The 20,807-nt window shown below is 44.9% G+C and overlaps 1 protein-coding gene across 2 annotated transcripts in view; it reads left to right on the top strand.

Annotated features, from left to right (window-relative positions):
• Positions 1–20,807, top strand: part of PDGFD (platelet derived growth factor D) — a 194,778-nt gene that overhangs the window by 102,874 nt on the left and 71,097 nt on the right. The window contains exon 2 of one of the 2 annotated variants that reach the window (XM_056115050.1): positions 18,692–18,878. In XM_056115050.1, the coding sequence (XP_055971025.1) occupies positions 18,692–18,878 (187 nt within the window). Of the gene's footprint in view, positions 1–18,673; positions 18,879–20,807 lie in introns of both variants that reach the window. The other variant, XM_056115049.1, reaches the window with a different exon arrangement.

The raw sequence follows: 20,807 nt of genomic DNA, 5'->3' as shown, positions 1-20,807 counted from the left end.
TGGTTCCTTAATTATACCTTCTTCTAGAATACATCCAAGGTCATAGTTGTGGCAGATTTTTAATTATATGTAAAGCTACACTAAGTGGAACATTTCACCCTAGGGAGCCCCTCAGAAGGGCCGTAAGCACTTTATTAAGTGAACTGCCGCAGAGTTCGCCTATGGTTGCTAAATCAAAGGTTTGTGTGTATGTTTTGTTCTTTTGGGCAATAGTTGTTTCATAGTTTTCCCTTTTCACTCACTGGGAGTACCAGTCAGAAACTTGGAAGAAATAAAAATAGTTTTTACATTTTTAGGTAGTGTTCAGGAAACTTTAATAGCAGCAATCGAAGTGACCTGTAAATTTAGTGTGTAAACAGGCCAAAAATTAACCGAATGTTTGCTAAAGCTCAGTTGTAAGTTCAGCTTCTGACTTAAGACTAGGAAAGCCAAAACCCAGAAAAATACTGTTTTGCTTTCATTTATGTCATTTTTTTTCTATCTTTTGTTTGTTTGGGGGCCACACCCAGCATTGCTCAGGTTAACTCCTGGCTCCTTATCATAGGAATTAGTCCTGTGGGGCTTGGGGATGCCGGGGATCTAGCCCAGGTCTGCTGTGTTCAAGGAAAGCACCCTACCCTTTGTGCTCTCTCTCTCTGGGCCCTCTTTTCACTTTTTGTTTGGGGGCCACACCCAGCAGTGCTGGGAGGGTTATTCCTTGTGCATTGCTCAGGGATAACTCCTGGCAGGTTCCAGGAATCAAACCGAGGACTTTGACATGCAAAGCCTATAGCCTATACACCCACCCCTTGAGTTATCTCCCCAGTCCTATTTATGTACATTTTAAGGTAAAAATTTTTACTTCCCCAAAATTTAGTTGGTATCAATCTTTTAGAAATTTACATAGGAAATTGGAGTGGGAGGAACCGCTTCATTCACTGGTGGTATAGAAATTGTATGTTCTTGTCATTTCTAAAAATAGAATTATGGGGCCTGGTATGGCTCTCTGGTAGAAGGCTCCTGTAGTACAGGTATGAGGCCATGAGTTGAATGCACGAGACAGAACCTCAGGGCAGGGCCTCTTGGGATCTCTGGAACTGCCACTACACAGCTTGTCTCTGGTGTAATATCTGTATACACTGCACCGAAGCACATGCAAAAGTGAGCGATACCCAGAAAGCATCAGAACCAAGTGTGGAAACTTGGCCCTTGCAACAACAGCAGCAATGGGATGGAGGAAAAATTAATTTTAAAAATAACATTGTAGCACTGCCCTCCTGTTGTTCATCTATTTGCTCGATTGGGCACCAGTAATGTCTCCATTGTGAGACTTGTTACTGTTTTTGGCATATCAAATACTCCATGGGGAGCTTTCCAGGATTTGCCATGTGGGCAGGATACTCTCAGTAGTTTGCTGGGCTCTCCGAGAGGGATGGAGGAATCAAGCTTGGGTCGACCGTGTTCAAGGCAAATGCCCTACCCACTGTGCTATCGCTCCAGCCCAATTTTAAAAATAATTAGTATGAATGGTAATAATACCAAAGCATTATTCTATCAGCGACCCATCTTTCAGTTTATTCAGTAATAGCCATTGGGTCCAAATGCCGAATCTGTTAGAATTATAAAGTCAGAAGTGAGAGGGAACACAGATAATAATAGGGGACCCGGGGAATCTGCTCTGTGGGATTAAAATTCTATTTTTACTTGCAAATAAATCAGATAGATGGAGACTTGCTTGAGGGGGTGTCGGGTCTGCATCTGCTCCATGAGCCTCATTTGCTCTTGTTCCCAAGGGTCACTGATCGGTAAGCTTTCCAAGGCAGGAACAGCAACACGAAAGGTTGCGAACAATCACAGGAAATCGAGTGAAGCCTCACTCAAAGTCACACACAGGGTTCGTGCCGTCCCGCTGTCTCCATCAAGTCGGGATCCACAGGGCAGGAAAGTGCAGTGATGGAGTCTCAAGGGAATGCCAAGGAGTGAGGAAACTGGGAGGATAATGGCACGCTAATGGCTTCTGTTGTGGGGTGGACTTAAAAACTGGCCCCACAACCTTTTTTCTCTCAAGACAAAGTGGTACATTGAAGTACGACAGTCTACCTCCTACTCTTAGACTAGTGCTTTCATAGATCAAACTGGAAAGAATTGACCCATTTCTAGTTCCTTAGATCAGTGGAGTTCAGGGTACACTGGCCGCCATGCCTGGCAACCCTTGACTTGCCCACAGACAGATAAGGAACATGAACCAGTGAAAGATCAGCTCTTACCTTGCATATATTATCTATGAAAATTATATTTTCTAGCAAGAAATTGTGGAATATAAAAAAAATGCTGAATCTTCAGCCTGACTCCCATTCTGGGTCCTGTACAAGAATATTGTTTTCACCCTAGAATTTCTCTAGAAAAAAACAAATCTTGTAACTTAAGGTTTTTAAATTCTTTTAGCACTAATACATTAGACACTAATGCATTAGACACAAATCTCCAGAAGTGATGTTAAAACGTAATGAATCCAACACCTTTCTAATGGTTTGGTCAGTTTAAACAATTGTACAATTTCATGTAGAAAAATGGTATATTGAAATATATTTGAAACTTATCAGTTAAGTTAGAGGCATAAGAAAAAAAAGGAGAATAAAACATGACCATTTCCTAAGCCTTACACACTTAGAAAAATAGACATTTTCTCGATCTAAATGGAAAAATTTGTTTTCCACCAACTTTCCTACATAGTCTAGATCCCTGTCGCTATGATGTGTACAAGGCTTCTATCAATGTAGCTGTGATGAAATGAAACAATTCCTGCTGTTCTGAATACTTATCTGCTTTAGCTCACATGGTTTTGCCTGCTTGTTAGATTGGACTCTTTTCGTTGTTTATTCTCATTTAAGAGCTGTTAATAAACCATTTGTAATATCCTTGGGAGATTAAATGCATACAATAAGGTTTGTTTTCATGGGGTTTAGAGGCAAGTGCAGTATATTGACGTGACTGTCATGCCAATAGTCACTTCGAACTTATTAGGAAAAAATTAATGAAATAGCCTGGAACCAAACACTTCTAGGAATTCTCAAGAAAAGGAAAACTTAAAATAGTTTATACCTCCATCTCTGCATTTTATTGCATATGTTACTTCTACTCTCAGAAAGAATAAATTTGACTGAAAGACTGTCCCATCATTCTTTTGGCTCCTGAAATGTTTGCTGCCTAGAAGCCATGTTTATTCCTTCCCATCATTTTTCTATGCGTTTTTTTTTATAATTGAATACCACTTTTCCCATGTATGCTTTAGATTTTGTGAGACCTTTTTTGCATTTTGGAATGTGGATGTTCTTAGAATAGTTTCCTAAAGGAATCAGTACTGCTAGTTTTTGCAGATAAACTGAACATAAATTAGGTGTTTTTTCTCTAAGACACACAGCTAGGAAGTAGTTCAGAACACTCATCCAAACATTCTTCTTTTAGAACTTCATTCATGTTAGTCTTTTGAAAACAGGGTTGGTAAATAGAGCTTGTATTTGACTGTTCAGCCCCTTACTTGCTCATGGTCAATGTCAGTAATTAGCCATGATATTCTTCCCCCTTATCAGTCTTCCATCTGCTAAGACTAAAAAGAGACTTTCTATGTATCATTCCAGAAATAATTGCCTAGTTTTGTGGGGGTGCCTTCAAAATTAAGTATGCCTGACTTCCCCTCTCTCTTTGTCTCTTGCTTTGTTAAGCCTGCTGTCTTTCATTCGTGTGCCAAGTAACATCTACCACCATATCTTGCACCAAACAGTAAATGCTAAAATAACAAGTTCATCATCCGTAGGTAGAAGGCATTGGTTGATGGTGGAATTTCATCTTTCCTTTTTTTATTATTGAATACTTAATTTCTCAGATGCCCTTGTCTTATGGTGGGCTCCGTGCAATGCTTGTGGGCTTCAGTAGGGCATGACAGTGAGGCGGAAAGTAAGGCACCGTGCAGGATGGGATGAACAGAAACTGTGGGCTGGATGTTGGGACTCACTCATCACCCACCTGTTTCACCCCTGCCGACTGCACTTTGCCATGAAGGGACATCATTTGAGTTGGGTAAACGCGTCCTGTTCCCCATCCCTGACTTCCTGCAATAAAAAGCACTAAATACCTGGCTTCCAGAATATTCTGATTATGCATGTGTCCAGTGAATAAGCAGAGATGTCTCCTAATTGACCACAGTAGGTCTAGATAAAAAACCAGCAAGTGAGCGACTCCATCTTTACTCTCTGGTAAGTTCCAGTCTGGGAGAAGGAGGCAACAAAAAGACTTCATTTCAGGCAAAGTTGGTAAAAACGGCGTATGTTATTTTGGGGCTCAGTGCCTGATCCAAGACATCCATTCCTTCTTCCCACCTCTGCCTGCCATATCATGGTATGATGCTGTCAATATTTTTAAATTCTAAAATCCCTCCTTAATATAACTCTATATCCATGGCAGCATCAGAAGTTACTATATTAATTTTTAGAATTTTTTAGATCTTCTCAGATGTATAAAGGACAGTAGCACAGAAGGGCCCAATTGGCACATGCTGCAGACTCAGAATAGCCACATTCCATGGGCTTGCCTGTGTAAGGCTCAGCTCACTGGTGATCAGAAGCTTCCACTCTCCCTCACATTGTCTGAGAGAGGAGGCCACGTCTGCACCTCTGAGTCCTAGAACAGGCATCCACAAACTCCCCACATGAGAGAAAAGATCAAACTCTCGAGGTCTGAGAGATAGTACAGGGGTTAAAGTCCTGGAGCTGGCCGACACCCTGACACAGCATATGTTTCCTCTAGGCCCAGCCAGGAGTGACCCCTGAGCACTGAGCCAGGAATAAGCCCTGAGCACAGCTGTGCCTCCAGCAAAAAAATGTAAAACAAAACAAAATAGAATTGGCCTTTTGGTCCATTTTATTTGGTGCCTGGGAAGTCCGCTTAGCATCAAGACTCTCTCCTGGGGGAAATGGGCCTGGGGGGAATCCTAGACTGGCATTCGGGCTGAAAAGGGCAGGTGAGGCGGAAGTTTTGCAGGAGGTAAACCCAGCCTGTCCCTCACAGCCCCCAGAGAGATGATGCTATCACACACTCTGAACGCTGCAGGATGCAAATGCAAGCAGGAGTAAGTTTAAAGGGATGTGGGAGGGAAGGGTTCTTTATAGGGGCCACTTGCAGGACACCAATATGCCTTATATGGCACTTCCTGCCAAGTGCAGAGGGAGAGATTTTTCTCCCAAGCTCCAGCACGTGAAACAGACCATCAACCCCCTTTACAGGGCAAAAACTACATCCTATTCATTTTTTGTTTTTTTTTCCCTGTAGTGTTGGTGCGTGTCTGTGTTAAATTGATGCACTCAGGAAGTATTGATTGATTATGTATTTCAAGGGGTCTTTTAAACCTTGATACAAAAAAAAAAACCATTGTATAACTGAAACCCAAGCACAAAAATGTGTAAGTCTATAACTGTACCTCATGGCGTTTCACTAATAAAAATTTAAATAAATAAATAAACCTTGATACAAACACACTAATTTCTTTCTTTCTTTTTTTTTTAATCACCATTGAAATGGCTTTCTGTGCCTTTGTTTTCCTGATGGGCTGATGTGGACCTCAAAGAAAGTTTGGCCCAGGGAGTGTGTACGTCCACCCACTCAAGGAAACCCCTTTGCTTTGCCAGAACTGAAATGGAACTGGCCCTGGCTCCAGTTTCTGGGCAGCGAGGGGTGGGGGACACCTGGGACCTCCCGAAAGCTTTCAGTTTTGCTGAAAGTTCATGTGGAAACAAGTCCTCTGTCAGATCTTTGAGGCCCACTCTGGTCAGCGGCCCTGGCCATTGTCCCATGATGCAGAGAGCAGCCCTCTGCCAGGCTTCTGGAGCAGAAAGGGCACATCCCTGAGTATGCTCTTCCCCTGAGCCTGCTGACACACCCTGCACTCCTTATTGAATTGCTACCCACGGATCCTCTGGTCTGGGAGCCTGGAATCTTCTATATCATCAATGGATTGAGTGAATCTCAGATGTGAGATTTCTGAAGATGCAGTTTATAGTGTTTCTTTTTTTCCTTTCTTTCTTTTGAGAAATTTTGGGTCATACCCAACAGTGCACAGGGGTTACTCCTGGCTTTGCACTCAGGACTTACTCTTGGTCGTGTTCAGGTGACCATATGGGATGCTGGGAATCGAACCCGGCTCAGCTGCATGCAAGACAAAAACTCTACCCACTGTACTATTGCTGCAGCCCCTCACAGTATTTCTTGAGAGCCTGCTCGTCACTCTTCAAATACAGGCAGCTGGAGGTCTCCGTGGAGGTGGGATGCTCCATGGCACAGGCAGCCAGCATGAAGTTCTTATGCGGGCTCCTGAGATGCATGAATGGATTGATGACCTCTGAGTCTCTGTTTATGACCAACAGTGAAAACAAAAATGAGAATATGTGACTGGCTGAACCGGATGGTCAAACATGCAGATTCAGCTTCTACAGGGTCCCAAATACTCTTTCATCCTGGATGTGTCTCTACTTCAAATGGAGAGAGACGTCATCATTAGGAAACTAAGCTTTTGAGTATACTGTTTGATTTAAGGACAATATGAAAATAGGTGGTTTTTCTGTGTGCAGGGAGGCCTTAAAATGCTTGGGAGCAAGAGGGCAGGATGGGGAGAAACACTCAGATGTGTTCAAGTTTTACTCCTGTCTCTGTGCTCTGAGTCCTGGCGGGGCTCAGGGGGATCATTTATAGGGCCAGGAATTGATCTAGGGTTGGTCACATGCAAGGCGAGTGCCTTATCCACCATATAATCATCACAGCACCTTGAAATGCTTTAAAAATATTTTGCATTCAAAGGTAAACTTGCCCTATAAATTGTTCTTTTTCTAAGATGAACTTAAAAAATAGCTTTCATGACACCTGAGACCCCTTGAAAATAAACAAAATCTGCATTTCTCTTTCAAGTAGTCACCTGTCAGTATAAGAGGAAAATAGAACCTTGTTTTGAGCTCCGGCTCCTTATAACGAGGCATCGGTGGCAATCTCATGGAAGATTACTATTTTGAACTCAATTTGAAAGTTACGATTTTATTTTATGTGGTTCAAAATAAAATCTGGTGAGGTTTAAAAGCAACTATATGTGGTTTATAAAAATATACGTATATACTTAAAGTGAAGGTTAGGAGAAACTGATGAACACACAATAGCCATAAAGGGTGCGAAGGAGGGGGAGAGAAGTTTTGGCTTTTCCTTTGCAAAAATCATAGGAATGGAAGCAGCCCACCCCTGCCCAGGGGCACCATCTTTAGGATGAAAACCTGCATCTCCTCCACCACCTCACTGCTGCTCCTTCCAAGCAGGCCCTGTTAGCTAGAAAAATGCTTTCGTAGGGTTCGCCCCCTTGGGGTGTCTCCCAGAAAATCACTTCAGATTTCTTTTTTTGCCAGTCAGGATTTTCTGGGTGCTGTTTGTCTACAGGGCCCTCCTAGAGAAGCCAGAGAGACTGACATTTCATTGGTCACCCTTTCCGTTAAGCCTTTCCATTCTTCCAGCAGAAACCACAGAAAGAGCAGTCCAGGATTCCCTAAGTTCCGTTTCACCACAATCCCATCATTCACAATATTTACTAGATGCTGTTATGAACTTTCCCTTATTGAAGGCCAGATCTTTTATTTTGTCTCATCTGAAAAGAAGAAAAACTGTCTATTAAGACAGGAGGAATCCCCCCCACACACACCCCCACCGGAAATGTAGCTTGGCTTCATTTGGTGTGTTTTTCACAAGTCATGGTATATTATAAACATTTTTAATACTCCCTAAGGGTAACTATATGATAAATATTTACCAACTCCTGGTAGCTGATTCTCTTATGTGTATTTCTACATATGCATATATATAGATGTTACAAATATATGATGGTATCTTTCTCAAATGCTGTTCCTTTTCAAAGATAATGTTTTTAGTGTTAAATTTTGTGTCAGATGGTTCTAAAGCATAAGCAGAGTAAACTCACTGAGATGGCAAATGATCAGTTCTGCAGTATCACTGAGCGATGCTCCTTCCTTCATTTATTGACTTACTCCTACAATAAACACTAACGTCTGGACTGTGTTAAGTGCTGGCCATAGACAGGGGTGTACCAGTGTACTGGCCACAGCAGAGAGGTGGAAAGCGTACTGCATTGAGAAGAGGAACAGAATTCAATGAGTATTAGCATCATTGTCATTTTATGTTATATCCATTTTATCACTGTTACTATATGTCTAGTTCTCTATCAACTTAACTGGGCTACAGAAACCTATTGGCTCAGATTGAAAAGTTCTAGCAAACAGCATGATTAAAGGAAGTGATGGGGTCAGAGAGAAAATACAAAGGTTAAGGCTCATTCATGCTTTGCTTGCAGCTGACCTGGGGGACCATATGGGACATTGGGGATTGAACCTAGGTCAGCTTTGTGCAAGGCAAGCACCTTACCCATTTGTCATTGTTCACGGTTTTATATGATAGGTGATATGTTGCATGTGATAAAAAAAATTAATGTGCAGATGAAATAGAGGGCATAGGTATAACCAGCACCAAAAATAAGCCACTGTTCTTGTTTGAATTAAATTCTACCAAGATATTTTGGTTGAGACCTTTCATTAAATGTAACTAAGAAAATAATTTTGTCTTTGCTGTGCAAATCAAGTAGGTTTTCTTGGGGAGGGGTGAAGGAGCCCTCGGCACAGCTGAGGGGTGGTGGGGTTCCCAGGATCAGACCCAGAGCTTTAAATGTGTGTCCTCCCACTGAGTCCCCTGCACAGCCTCACAAATCAAATTTTTCATCTGTAAGATATTCCTGGAACATGTCTGTTCCATTCTGTCAATTCCCACATCCACTTTGTTGATCAGCTGCTTTCAGAAATTTAACCTGTAGAATCAACAGGAAATTCTTACTCTCCTCAAGCTCCTTGGAGTCCTTCTTCCAAGTCTTCCTTGGTTTTCCCCAAGATTTTGGGTTTCTTGTGGTGAACAATTCTAGAGACTCTACAGTCCTCTCTGGCTAGGACTGTTCTCTGTACCTCTAAACTATGCTCGTTTCAGTTAAGGCAGATAATTCTGTCATTATGGTTATCTTTGCTGAGTGCTAAATTAGTCTCATTAAAAATATCTCTCCCGGAAGCAGCCTTTCATTCTCTAAAGAATCATTCTCGAGCTTCTGTCCTGTCATTTCATGATACCCACCCCATCTGCCACAATTCTGAATGTTTTTTGTTTCATTTTTCCACTTTCTTTACCCATAGACAACACTATTAATGCAAAAAGGAATGGTAGAAGACACTGATCAGAAAACTAATGTGAATTATTCTTATGTGAGAAGATGACTTTTAGGGATGATATTTCTTGTCAAGGATTTTAATTTTCTGAAGACACCCCAAATCATTCTAGCTTTATGAACACTTTTGGAATCAACCTATAAGATATAAGCTATTTTAGGAGAAATTTTAATTGTCCACTATTGTATAATAACATGCCAGAGTTTTGATATAGCAGAGAGTGGTGAGAAGCACTCAGCACCTGCGTGTGCTTTGGCATCAGTGGAGCGCTCTGCCGACAGTTGCTTGTTAAGGTTCTGAAGCCTTTATGATATTTTTTTCCTCTCCTTTTAATAGATTCACATTCTTAAAGCACAATAATTTTGACCTCAGATAATTATCAACTGATTCCTATTGGAAAACACTGTTTCTAAAAATAACACTATAAGGATGGTTATTTATAAAACATTAATACTCTATAACAAAATAGTTTTACATATATAACAGGGGCTGGAGTGATAGCACAGCTGGTAGGGTGTTTGCCTTGCATGCAGCCAACATGGCCGACCTGAGTTTGATTCCTCTGCCCCTCTCTGAGAGCCCGGCAAGCTACTGAGAGTATCTCGCCCACACGGCAAAGCCTGGCAAGCTATTCGTGATGTATTCAATATGCCAAACACAGTAACAACAAGTCTCACAATGTTACTGGGCCTACTCGAGCAAATCGATGAACAACGGGAGAACAGTGACTGTGACAGTGATATATATAACATATATATGACAAATAGCATATGTGTGTGTATATACATATACATCTGTGTGTGTGTGTGTGTGTGTGTGTGTGTGTGTGTGTATGTATGGCAAATCTTCCTCAACAGAAAGGCTCTGTACTGTTCTCAGTTCCTTGAAATCTAACAAAATGCTGACTATTTAGTTCACCTTGCCCTGAGTTGCTTCAAAGCTGACTGTGTGCTGGAGAGGGCTGTTTGCAGTGAGCATGCTGCTATGGGCTTTGGGAAGATGTTTCTAGATGGGAAACTGTGGCAGGTGTTAGCCCAGATTTCCTGAAGGGAGATATTTCCAACTGGCCCCAGAAATGCTGTGCTTCGGGGATTGATTCCAAACCTCGCTACTTTTGAAAACTAGTCACTAATTTTTAGGCTAACATTGTCAATAAAGTCTTTTGTTTTGGTGGGCCACACAAAGTAGTGTGCTGGGTGAGTCCTAGACCACTGCTCAGAGGCCCCTCCCAGTAGTGTCTGGATACCTGTGAGGTGGCAGAGGTCATTGTCATAGGCATTCTGCTTGCAAAGCTCTTGGAAGTGCTCTGGAGAGCCGTCTTGATGCCAAGGATTAAACTAGGTTTGTCTGTGGGCAAGTGCCCTCCAAGTCATCCTAGCTCTCCAGGCACCCCCTCCTTTTCCAGGCACCCCCTCCTCTTCCACAAGGCAGTGCCTAGGTCTCTCCAACAAAGGGGTTATTTCCCCCCAGAGGTGTGTATGTCTCTGGAGTTTCTTGTTGAGGTATGCCCTATAGACTGTTGGAGGCAGCTGAGCCATCAGGACCATGCAGGCAGACCTCAACCCTGACTCCCTGAGAATCTGAAGAACTTTTTCTTCTCAATTCTGGAGTTTCAATATGGACATTCCTTCAAAAACTAGAAATTGAGCTTCTATAAGACCTAACAATACCACTTCTAGGAATATATCCCAAGGGTTCAAAAAAGCACAGTAGAAATGACATCTGCACCTATATGTTCATTGCAGCACTGTTCACAATAGCCAGAATCTGGAAACAACCTGAGTGCCTGGGAACAGACGACTGGTTAAATAAACTTTGGAGCGATAGCACAGCGGTAGGTAGGGTGTTTGCCTTACAAGCGGCCAACATGGCCCACCCGAGATCGATTCCTCTGCCCCTCTTGGAGAGGCCAGCAAGCTACCGAGAGTATCTCACCCACACGGCAGAGCCTGGCAAGCTACCTGTGACGTATTCGATATGCCAAACACAGTAACAACAAGTCTCATGATGGAGACGTTACTGGGCCCGCTCGAGCAAATAGATGAACAACGGGAAGACCGACCGACCGACATCTACACAATGGAATACTATGCAGCTGTTAGGAAAGATGAAGCCATGAAATTTGCTTATAAATGGGTGGACCTGGAGAATATTTTACTAAGTGAAATGAGTCAGAAAGAGAGGGACAGGCATAGAAGGACTGCATTCATCTGTGGGATATAAAATAATATAAGACAGACACCCAAGACCAGTAGACCAAAGGGCCAGGAATATTGCCCCATAGTTGGAAGCCTGTCTCATGAGCTGGGGGAGAAGGCAGCTGGAATAGAGAGGGTATCACTAAGTCAATGATGGTTGGAGGAACCGTTCAGGATGGGAGATGTGTGCTGAAAGTAGATAAAGGACCAAATGTAAGAGCCTCTCAGTATCCAGTCTCAGCATTGGAAACCATAATGCCCAAAAGTAGAGAGAGAGAGAGTATAGGGGAAATTGTCTGTCATGGAGGCAGGGGGAGGGTTGGAAGGGGGGAAACTGGGGACATTAGTGGTAGAAAATGTACACTGATGGAGGGATGGGTGTTTGATCTTTGTATGATTGAAGTACAAGCATGAAAGCTTTGTAACTGTATCTCGCAGTGATTCAATAAAATTCAATAAAAAAAATTTGAAGTTTCAGAGGACAGTAGGGACTTCCTCATTCCTCAGAGGACCTGAGGATAGTCCCCCAAAGGAAGGTAAACACTCCTGCCTTCAGTCTGCCTTTATTCTCTCTGTCACTGCTCTCTAAAGCACAGGCTGGCCTGGCTAGGATAAAGCCAGAAGTGCAGGTTTGGATGGAAACAATACAGAATCCCAGGCCAGCACTTCCAAATTGTTGTCTGTAGCAGACATCAAAAAAAAAGAGTTATTTCAGTCATCTTCCCCCAGTCTCATCCTTCAACATTCATCTTGCATGGCTTCCCATAAATATCAGCCCCCCTGGCTACAGCAGAATTGAACTTCTTAGAGATAAATTGTTTGGGGCACTTTTTGACATCATTTCTGATAAAATTGCCTTATTTGTGATCTTACTTTGAAATGCCTTAGCCTCAGTGCACTGTTTGCAGTCACTATCCATCCAGGTATGGATTTAATAGATACATTTGGAAAACTTGCAAATAATCAGAGTGGTAAGGCTGGGGGTTGTGCTGTTGAATGAGACGTAGTTCTGAAAGCCTAGAGGAATTGAAGTCTGCATATGTTTCTTTGTTTTGCCTTTCCTGTGAAACTTTCGAAGAAATTCAGAAGCACTTTTGAGATTTCACAATCTGTCTCTTCTACCTTTTGAATGGCAAAGATAAGCTTCTGCTGACACCAACATAGAACAAAATCTTGAATACAGTTTTTCCACATTATAATATTGAAGTTCCCGGAATAAAGTGTTTGGCACAAATCAGTGTGTTAAAGTGACTAAAAGCCTAGAGCACTCTTCTAAATATTTATTTTTTAAATATTTGATATTTTAAATGTAAAATATCCCAATGTTAGTATTATTTTAATATTAAATACTTAATATTATTAAATATTCTCTCATGTACTTGGCCTTTGAACAACCTGTGGAAACGTCCATCTGGACCCAGCTCGCTCCTCTGCCTGGCCGTGTTCCAGATGAGAGAAGTGGGCACCATCCGAGAGTTGCCTTTCCCATCCTCCCTGTCTCCATTCCTGTTTTACTTGGGCCCATAGTCATGGTCAAACCACCGATAATACTGTCCCTCTGACCAAAAAAATTGTTGCAGTAAAAGTAAAAAGGTAAAGGCCCTCCTGTTGATCATCGATTTGCTCGAGCGGGCCCAGTAACGTCTCCATTGGAGACTTTGTTGTTACTGTGTTTGGCATATCGAATACGTCACGGGGAGCTTGCCAGGCTCTGCCGTGCGGGCAAGATACTCTCGGTAGCTTGCCGGGCTCTCCGAGAGGGGCGGAGGAATCGAACTCCGGTCGGCCATGTTGGCTGCATGCAAGGCAAACGCCCTACCGCTGTGCTATCAGGTCATTTGGACAGGAAAGGAATCCAAGTTCCTGGAATATTGATCTGGGGAAGAGGCACAGTGCAAACTCTGCACTCCCTGACAAGAGCAAAAGATGCCTTAGCAGTACTCCTACATTATTAAAAAAAAAACAAAAACAAAAGATGCCAGGGTTAGAACTTGACAGGGTGGGATTTGTCTCAGCTCAGGGGCTGAATTAATGGGAAAGAACAAAAGCCATGAGAATGATAGCACTGATATTTAATGACCGCCTTTTGGTCAACGTACCTTTGTCGCCATGTACCTCAAAGGCTGGTCAATTACATCACACCTTACACAGATGCCATGAATATGAGCAGCACCAGTCGGCTGTGTTGATTTCTGTCTAATTCCGTAACACTCTGGAGCAGCACTGGCCATATGTCACATTGCCTGGGAACCAAGCAGCCATTTCACAGATAGAAGTTGGTGACAGGTCTTATGTGGGCTTGCCTGACCCTGGGACCAGCCTGTGCTTTTGCCTGAGCTTTTGGCCCGTGGGTGCAGAATATTGGGTTTGTGACTGTGGGTCGCGTTGCTGGCTCAGGATCATGGGTGTGTGTGTACTTCCCCAATGAATTTGTAGGAGGTGGCACCGACTGCCAGTAGCAGTTCTTAGGGAATCCGTGACTGAGTGTTTTAATCCTTACATCAGCAATGAGCATTGGCCCTGGTCACCAAGAGCCCTCCGAGAGGAAATACAAGCATTGTGGGTATTTTGTACTTTCATGCTACCTTCAGGATCCGGAATGAGTCTTCATGCAGTGAGGAAGCTGCAGAGGGCATGAAATGCGGGGCCCGAGGCACTGGAGCCAGTCACCTCTTGCACTGGCAGGTGACATGTCCCAGAAATGGTCCAGGCAGAGGTTGCAGGACAGTGAGTTCCAGTCTGGGAGGTAACGTGAAAAATCAGATGTGAGATGTGGAGGCAGAGGTGCGTGGTGGGGAGGGCAGGGATGTCAAATAGAAGAGACAAAACAGTACAAAGTAGAGTCAGTGCTTCTCAGACTTGAGGAACTCTCAGTAGCAGCAGCGTTGTGTTGCTCCCTGCCCCCAGCGTTTCTGCTGCTGTAGATTTGGAGGGCAGCCTGAGAATCTGCATTTCCCACTAGCTTGTGCGTGGTGCTAAAGCTGCTGTTCAGGGAGCCTGTGTGAAGAAGCCTAGTTCTGGAGGAATTCCAGAGAGAGGCCTGTGGCGGAGGGACTTTCCTCCAGCTCTAGACAGGCTGCCCACAGAGAGCCAAGTTTGCTTAACAGATACAGTGCTTTGGCTTAGGTTTTTCTCAAGAATCCTGAGGCTTCTCTATTTGTATGTAAACTAAGGCCTATTGCCGTGTATTCTGAAGATTGACTGACTCTCTTGGTCCCATCTTGATTGCCCCAGGTCACACATTTCCTGAACTCTGTGAGCTTAACTTGCAAAGGGAGGGTGTCACTAATTGCATCTGGGGGAACATTAAATGAAGTTGTATATTCAAGCTACTAATTCTTGGAGTGCCCGCATACAAATATTGCCTTGAAAATGTTCACTGTTGAGGCTGGAGCAACAGCACAGCTGGTACGGCGTTTGCCTTGCACTTGGCCGACGCGGGTTTGATTCCCAGCAACCCATATGGTCCCCTGAGCACTGCCAGGAGTAATTCCTGAGTGCCGAGCCAGAAGTAACCTCTGTGCATCACCGGGTGTGACCCAAAAAGCAAAAAATAAATAAATAAATAAATAAAAATAAAGAAAGAAACTATTCAATATTACTGGAACACCAAAGTAAACACCTTCATTCAGGAATGCAGCTTCTTATCTCAGCCTTACCTGATCTGATCCCTGTTCCTATCATTCATGATAACTCATCTGCTCAGAATAGTCCTGAGTTGGCAGGAAGTTATAAATTAGATGTAAACAATGGAATTTGAAAGACCGAGTGGATTATAGATAGCAAAGAATGTGAAATTGCTTCTCGAAAATTTCAGAACCCAAAGGAAGAGTCCTTATCTGGGGCCAGAGACCTCCTGCCTGGGGCCAAGTGCCTGGATTTGTTTTCTGAACAACACCCTTGTCTAGCTCTGTGACCTTGAGCCAGTTCCTTGACCTCTCTGTGCCTCAGAACCTGCATCTGTCAAATAGTGATGCTCAGAACCCCTAACTCAGCAAGTATTTCTCAGGATACCTAGGTACGCACTCAGGGAAACCACGGTCAGTGGCCATTTCCTCAGCTCCAATTTCTTGTCCCAGGTTCTATGTGTGACAGAGCTAGGCTCAGCCCAAAGCTGCTTCTTCCCTGGGCAGGTAGACTCATGTGTGCTTCCCTTGGCCTCTCCCTACCCAGCCATGGCCCTGACTTCCTGTGGTCCAGCCAGCACCTGTCTGGGTCTCCCCTTCAGTGCACTCCTACCCTTTCTAAGCTGCACCCTCTTCCCTTCTCCCCCCTCATGTCTTGACTTCTGTCCCCCAAATCTGCTCAGGTTTTCACTCAAATTGCTCCCCACATCACAACCAAGCTGACATCTCTTCCATCACGTTTCCCATCCCTGGAGCCCCAGGCAACCAGAAGACCACCCCAGGCCCAGCACATCAGGAACCCAGCACCCAGGTTCCATCCCTGCACCCCACATTCCCTTCAGGCCCCACCAGGAGTGTCCCTGAATGCAGATCCAGGAGTCGGCACTGGCCCCAAAAAAGGACGAAAATATCCCTTGCATAACTTTATGGTTTGGGGTTTTTGTTTGTTTGTTTGTTTTTTATTGAAGCCATAGCACAGCAGGTAGGGCATTTGTGTTGCACGTGGCTGACCCAGTTTTGATTCCTCCATCCCTCTTGGAAAGCCCGGAAAGCTACCAAGAGTATCCCGCCCGCATGGCAAAACCTGGCTCCTCGTGGCATATTCAAAATGCCAAAAACAGTAAACAACAAGTCTCACAATGGACATGTTACTGGTGCCCGCTCGAGCAAATCGATGAACAATGGGAGGACAGTGCTACAGTGCTATTGAAGTCCACCAACCCCCAATCCTTCTTGCATCTTTCAGACCTTGTGGCATGTGTCTAGTTTGCCTCTCAGATCCACAGAAATTATTCTTTGAACCTTTGAAAATTAGATGTGAACCAAATATCTGGAATGCTAATAAATAAATAAATAAAATGTGGCCCCCTCAATCCTACCCCTGGAGGAGATCTAGGAGGAAATGTGCTGCCGGCCTCTTTTATAATATCAGGAATCGGAGCACCTGCGATGGGTGTTCTTGAAATTTAATATCCTTGCCTCCTACTCTCAACAGACGGGATCGAGCTGCCATTTGAATGAGGGATTGAAAGTTCATGCTACAATAGTTTTGCTTTTATTAAAGTAGTATTAGAGAAATAGTCAACAACGGTACTTGTAACCAAATGGGTCCCAACGGTCACTGTCCAGCAGGAGTGCTGGCATGGCTGGCATTTGCACAGGGAGCCTCGCTCCCTGCTGGCTTCTGCCTGTCCTGGAAGGCAGCCACCTCCTCCCCTCTACCCCTATAGGACAAAGGACTCCACCATCAATTGTCTCCCTAAACATTTCTATCGACATAAAGTGGAGGAAGAAGAGAGGAGCAAAGGAGCAAATGACCAGAGTGCCTCTGCCTTGGAAGTTCTTTTGCTGCCTCACTGGTGGTGGTGAGGGCAGAGGCTGCTGGTGTCCAGGCAGGAGTGGGCACTCGGCCCTCAGCCACCTGGGTTCTTTCAGGATGTACCCAGACACCCAGCTGGCCAAGAGAGCACAGTGCACATCACATGCGTTCCTTAAAAACACTGAAATTCCCACACACTTACAGACATGCAGAAAAGGAAGGGATGCTCATTTGTTACTCACTCCCTGGTTTTGTTTATCCCCTGCCTCTTATTTTGGAAACTCCGACAGCTGTGCTCCTCACCCTGACCTTTTGGTGGCACTGTGACCCTCCAGCAAGATAAGCCTTCTGGATTCGGAATATCAGAGCCCAGAGCCAACTCTCAGGGAGAGAACTTGAACCCGCAGTGGTGGAGGCTCAGGAGATGAAGAGGTGGGAATGTGGACCCTTTGTGTCATGCTGGTGCAGACACAGACCCGCGTTAGGTCCCCAGGTTAAAGGCTCAGCCCCAGCCCAGCTGCACTTAAGCCGCTTTGGTGACACCAGACCACCCACCTGCTCATCAGCGATCTTCAAGGTCAGGTCCCCTACACCTCACCTTGGATCGTTTGCTAGAACCCACCACAGAACTCACAGAAGCCCTGACAGGCAGTGACAGCCTGATGCAGCCACCGCAAGCCCAGGGAGGGACTTATGCTCAAGGATGCAGCACTGGGCATCGCCGACCAGCAGGCTGGCCTGGGCCCTCCCAGCCAGAGCTGGTAGGAGTGACCTGTGGGCAGCATGACTGGACTCAGCTTACAACCCCTTGGACCTCTGAGGAGGCTGCGTGGTGACTCGGAGTCTTGACTTTATTCAGAACAGCACGACCCTCCACCCCAGCACCCCCACCACACACATCCCCACCCCAACACTACTCTGGAACTACTTTAGGAAGCCACAGTAAATCACCTCAGTGTCAGATCCACTGTGTTTCCAAGGGCCTCCCACGAATCACAAAGACACTGTTATCATTTAGGGAATTGCATAGGTTTCAGAAGCTCCCTCTTTGGGGCCCAGATCAGAGGCAGTGAGACCAATCCTAAGTGATTCTCCAATGCATGGAGTATGGAGGAAGAATGGAGCTACCTATAGTCCCCACAAACTGGGAGTCAGGAATGTAATCTTAGGGCAGCTACTGGAAAATGTCATTGGAGTATAAAATAAATGGTTACTGGACACCGGGAGTTTTCTTATTTATTTTTCACTTACTCACTCACTCTGTCACATTTATCGATTATGCCCCACACTAAATGCTTAAGATGTCTAGTTACAGTATCAGTGAGAGAAAACTGCTTATTTGTGTTATCTGGAAAAGGAGATTTGGAACTGTCTGCTTTTTCAATTCCGGTGAATAAAGTAAAATTAGATCACTTAAGTGAACCAGAAATCCAAACTAACTTGTGCTAGCTCAAAATGTCTTCGGAGTGCTTAGTACTCCGGATGGCGTACTTAGTACTCCTGAGTACTTATTGCAGCCCATCCCGATGTGTGCAGAACCTGGGGGGGAGGGGGGCGGGGGGGAGGATCGTGGGAGAAATCTGTGGATTCTGCCTAGTCTGAGGGCCGCCATTTGCTCTGACCATTGTTTCAGACAAAATCCTGAAGGACTTTGAAATGTGATGTGTTAAACTTTGTCTGTTTTTGTTTTTGCCTTCCTGTAATTGGATCAGCATACTAATTTCTCCAAGTTGTGACTACTAACAGAGAGCAATCACCTCACAGACTTGTACCGGAGGGATGAGACCATCGAGGTGACAGGCACCGGCCACCTGCAGAGCCCGCGTTTCCCCAGCAGCTACCCCCGGAACCTGCTGCTCACCTGGCGACTTCGCTCCCAGGACCAGACGCGCATCCAGCTGGCCTTCGACAACCAGTTTGGGCTGGAGGAGGCTGAGAATGAGATCTGTAGGTGAGTGTGTGGTGGGCAGGCCCTACGGCTCTTTCGCCTAGGCTTGGCCGCTCTACTTCCTTCCCACCCTTACCGCAGATGCACACGGTAGCGTCAAGGAAGGCAGCTGCTGCTGGCCAAGCCTCAGCCTGATCCCAGGGTCCTGCTAAGGCAGTGTGGGCACTCCTGGCCAAGGTGGAGGACAGTGTCCTGGAGTCCTGGCCTGCCAGGACCTTTCGGTGGGATTGTCAGCCCCGGGAGAGGGGAACAGGGACTATAGGAGGGCCTTGCCGGTCCTCTTTGAGTTCTGCAGACAAACCATCACTCAGGCAAGCTCAAGTCAGTTTGTTAAGAGAGAAACTGAGAAATGTATTCATGACAGGTAGAGAGACCTAGAAAATAAAGCAGCTGGTCACCTGGTCCAAGATGCTATCTTTAGAAATAACGCAGAGGACACTCGAGAAGGACAGAGGGAGGTCAGTGAGGGCGGTCACCCAAAATAAAAATGAGGGGAGAAGAAAAACCCAGCTGAATCGAAGCATGCAGGTTCAGATTTCCCCGGTGGCGAGGCTTCCTACGAGAAAATTCTTCCGTGGGAATCTCTGTTTCCATGCTCCTCTCTGCCCTGCCCCCAGCACCCCTCCCATGCAATGAACCTTTGCCAAAGACATATTTGGGGGTGGTAGCTGCCTGAAGGCATCGTTTTAAGGCCCCAGCTGTGTGTGAAGGCAGCTCAGGCTGCCTGGGGGTCCCTGGGCTCCTTCCAGTCTATTTCTGAGTTTCTGGGTCAGCAGTAGATGAAAGCTCACCAGATAATCTTGTTCCTCCTTAGCATATTTATCAGCCAGTGCACAGCCATTGTTCTTTGAATTGTCCTCGGCTGAGTCCTGGGCCCTTGATTAGTATGTGTAAGACTTGGGGAAGATCTTCCCCCACCCTTTGTACTTTACTTCTTTTGCTTGTTCTGCATTGCCAATGAACTGCTGAACTGCTAAATTCCTTCAGCAGTTTTATTTTCCTTTGAATAATAAAAAGAGGTGCCTCAAATTTGGCTGTCCTTTGTTGCGTGTTTATTATACTGACAGCTTTTATTATGTTGCTGGATTTTTTTTTTAAGAACAACAGCACCAACTATTACTTTCTAGGACCATAGAGGGTAATGTATGCTAGAAAGCAGATAGGATTGCATGCCGGAAGAGTCAGGTAATATATGCAAAGAGAATAAACTAGAGCAGATCTTGCCTTTTCAACCTTGAAAGGGAGAACTAATTTTCTCTGCTGGAAAAAGAGAAGAGAGAGAGAGAGAGAGAGAGAGAGAGAGAGAGAGAGAGAGAGAGAGAGAGAGGAGAGAGAGGAGTGAGACAGAGAAGGGAGAGAGAAAGAAGGCAGAGAGAGTAGAGGGGAGAGAGAGGAGAGAGAGGGGGAGAGAGAGAGAGAGAGAGCAAAAACAGAACCCCTATTAAAACCTGTGAGCTGCTGAGAGGGAATCCGCAATCCGCATCTTGCCAGCCAAACCGTTCTGGGGCCTGAGGGCGAGGGAGTCTTCTGTGTGTTATGACCTTGAAACTAGAAGAGGAAACTGAGGTGGTTTCCTCTTCCTTAACTCTAATGCTCCACCAAATTTCTTCAAGGAGGTAGAAGAGTAAGAGATGGAAAGGGGGGAGGGGGGGAGGAAATAGCAGATTTGACCGAGAACTCAGCCTGATCTGCAAGTGCGTGGGATGGAAAGAGTACAAGAGACAGGCACTTGCCTTGCACAAGGCACTTAATGCTCAGCACCACGGCCTATAAGTCCAAACCTTACCAGGAGTCCTTCCCGACTACAGAGTCAGGAATAACCCCTTCATCCCTCCATGATTTGCTCAGCCCCTCCCAAAAGAAACAAACCAGTGCTTTCTTAGCCTGAAATCCAATTTGAAAATTGAACTGATGTCTTTTTAAAAAAAAACA

This window comes from Sorex fumeus, unplaced genomic scaffold, assembly GCF_029834395.1.
Source record: "Sorex fumeus unplaced genomic scaffold, SorFum_2.1 ptg000028l, whole genome shotgun sequence".
NCBI lineage: Eukaryota > Metazoa > Chordata > Mammalia > Eulipotyphla > Soricidae > Sorex > Sorex fumeus.
Note: the sequence above shows the minus strand (reverse complement) of the source record. Positions and strands in the feature narration are given on the sequence as shown.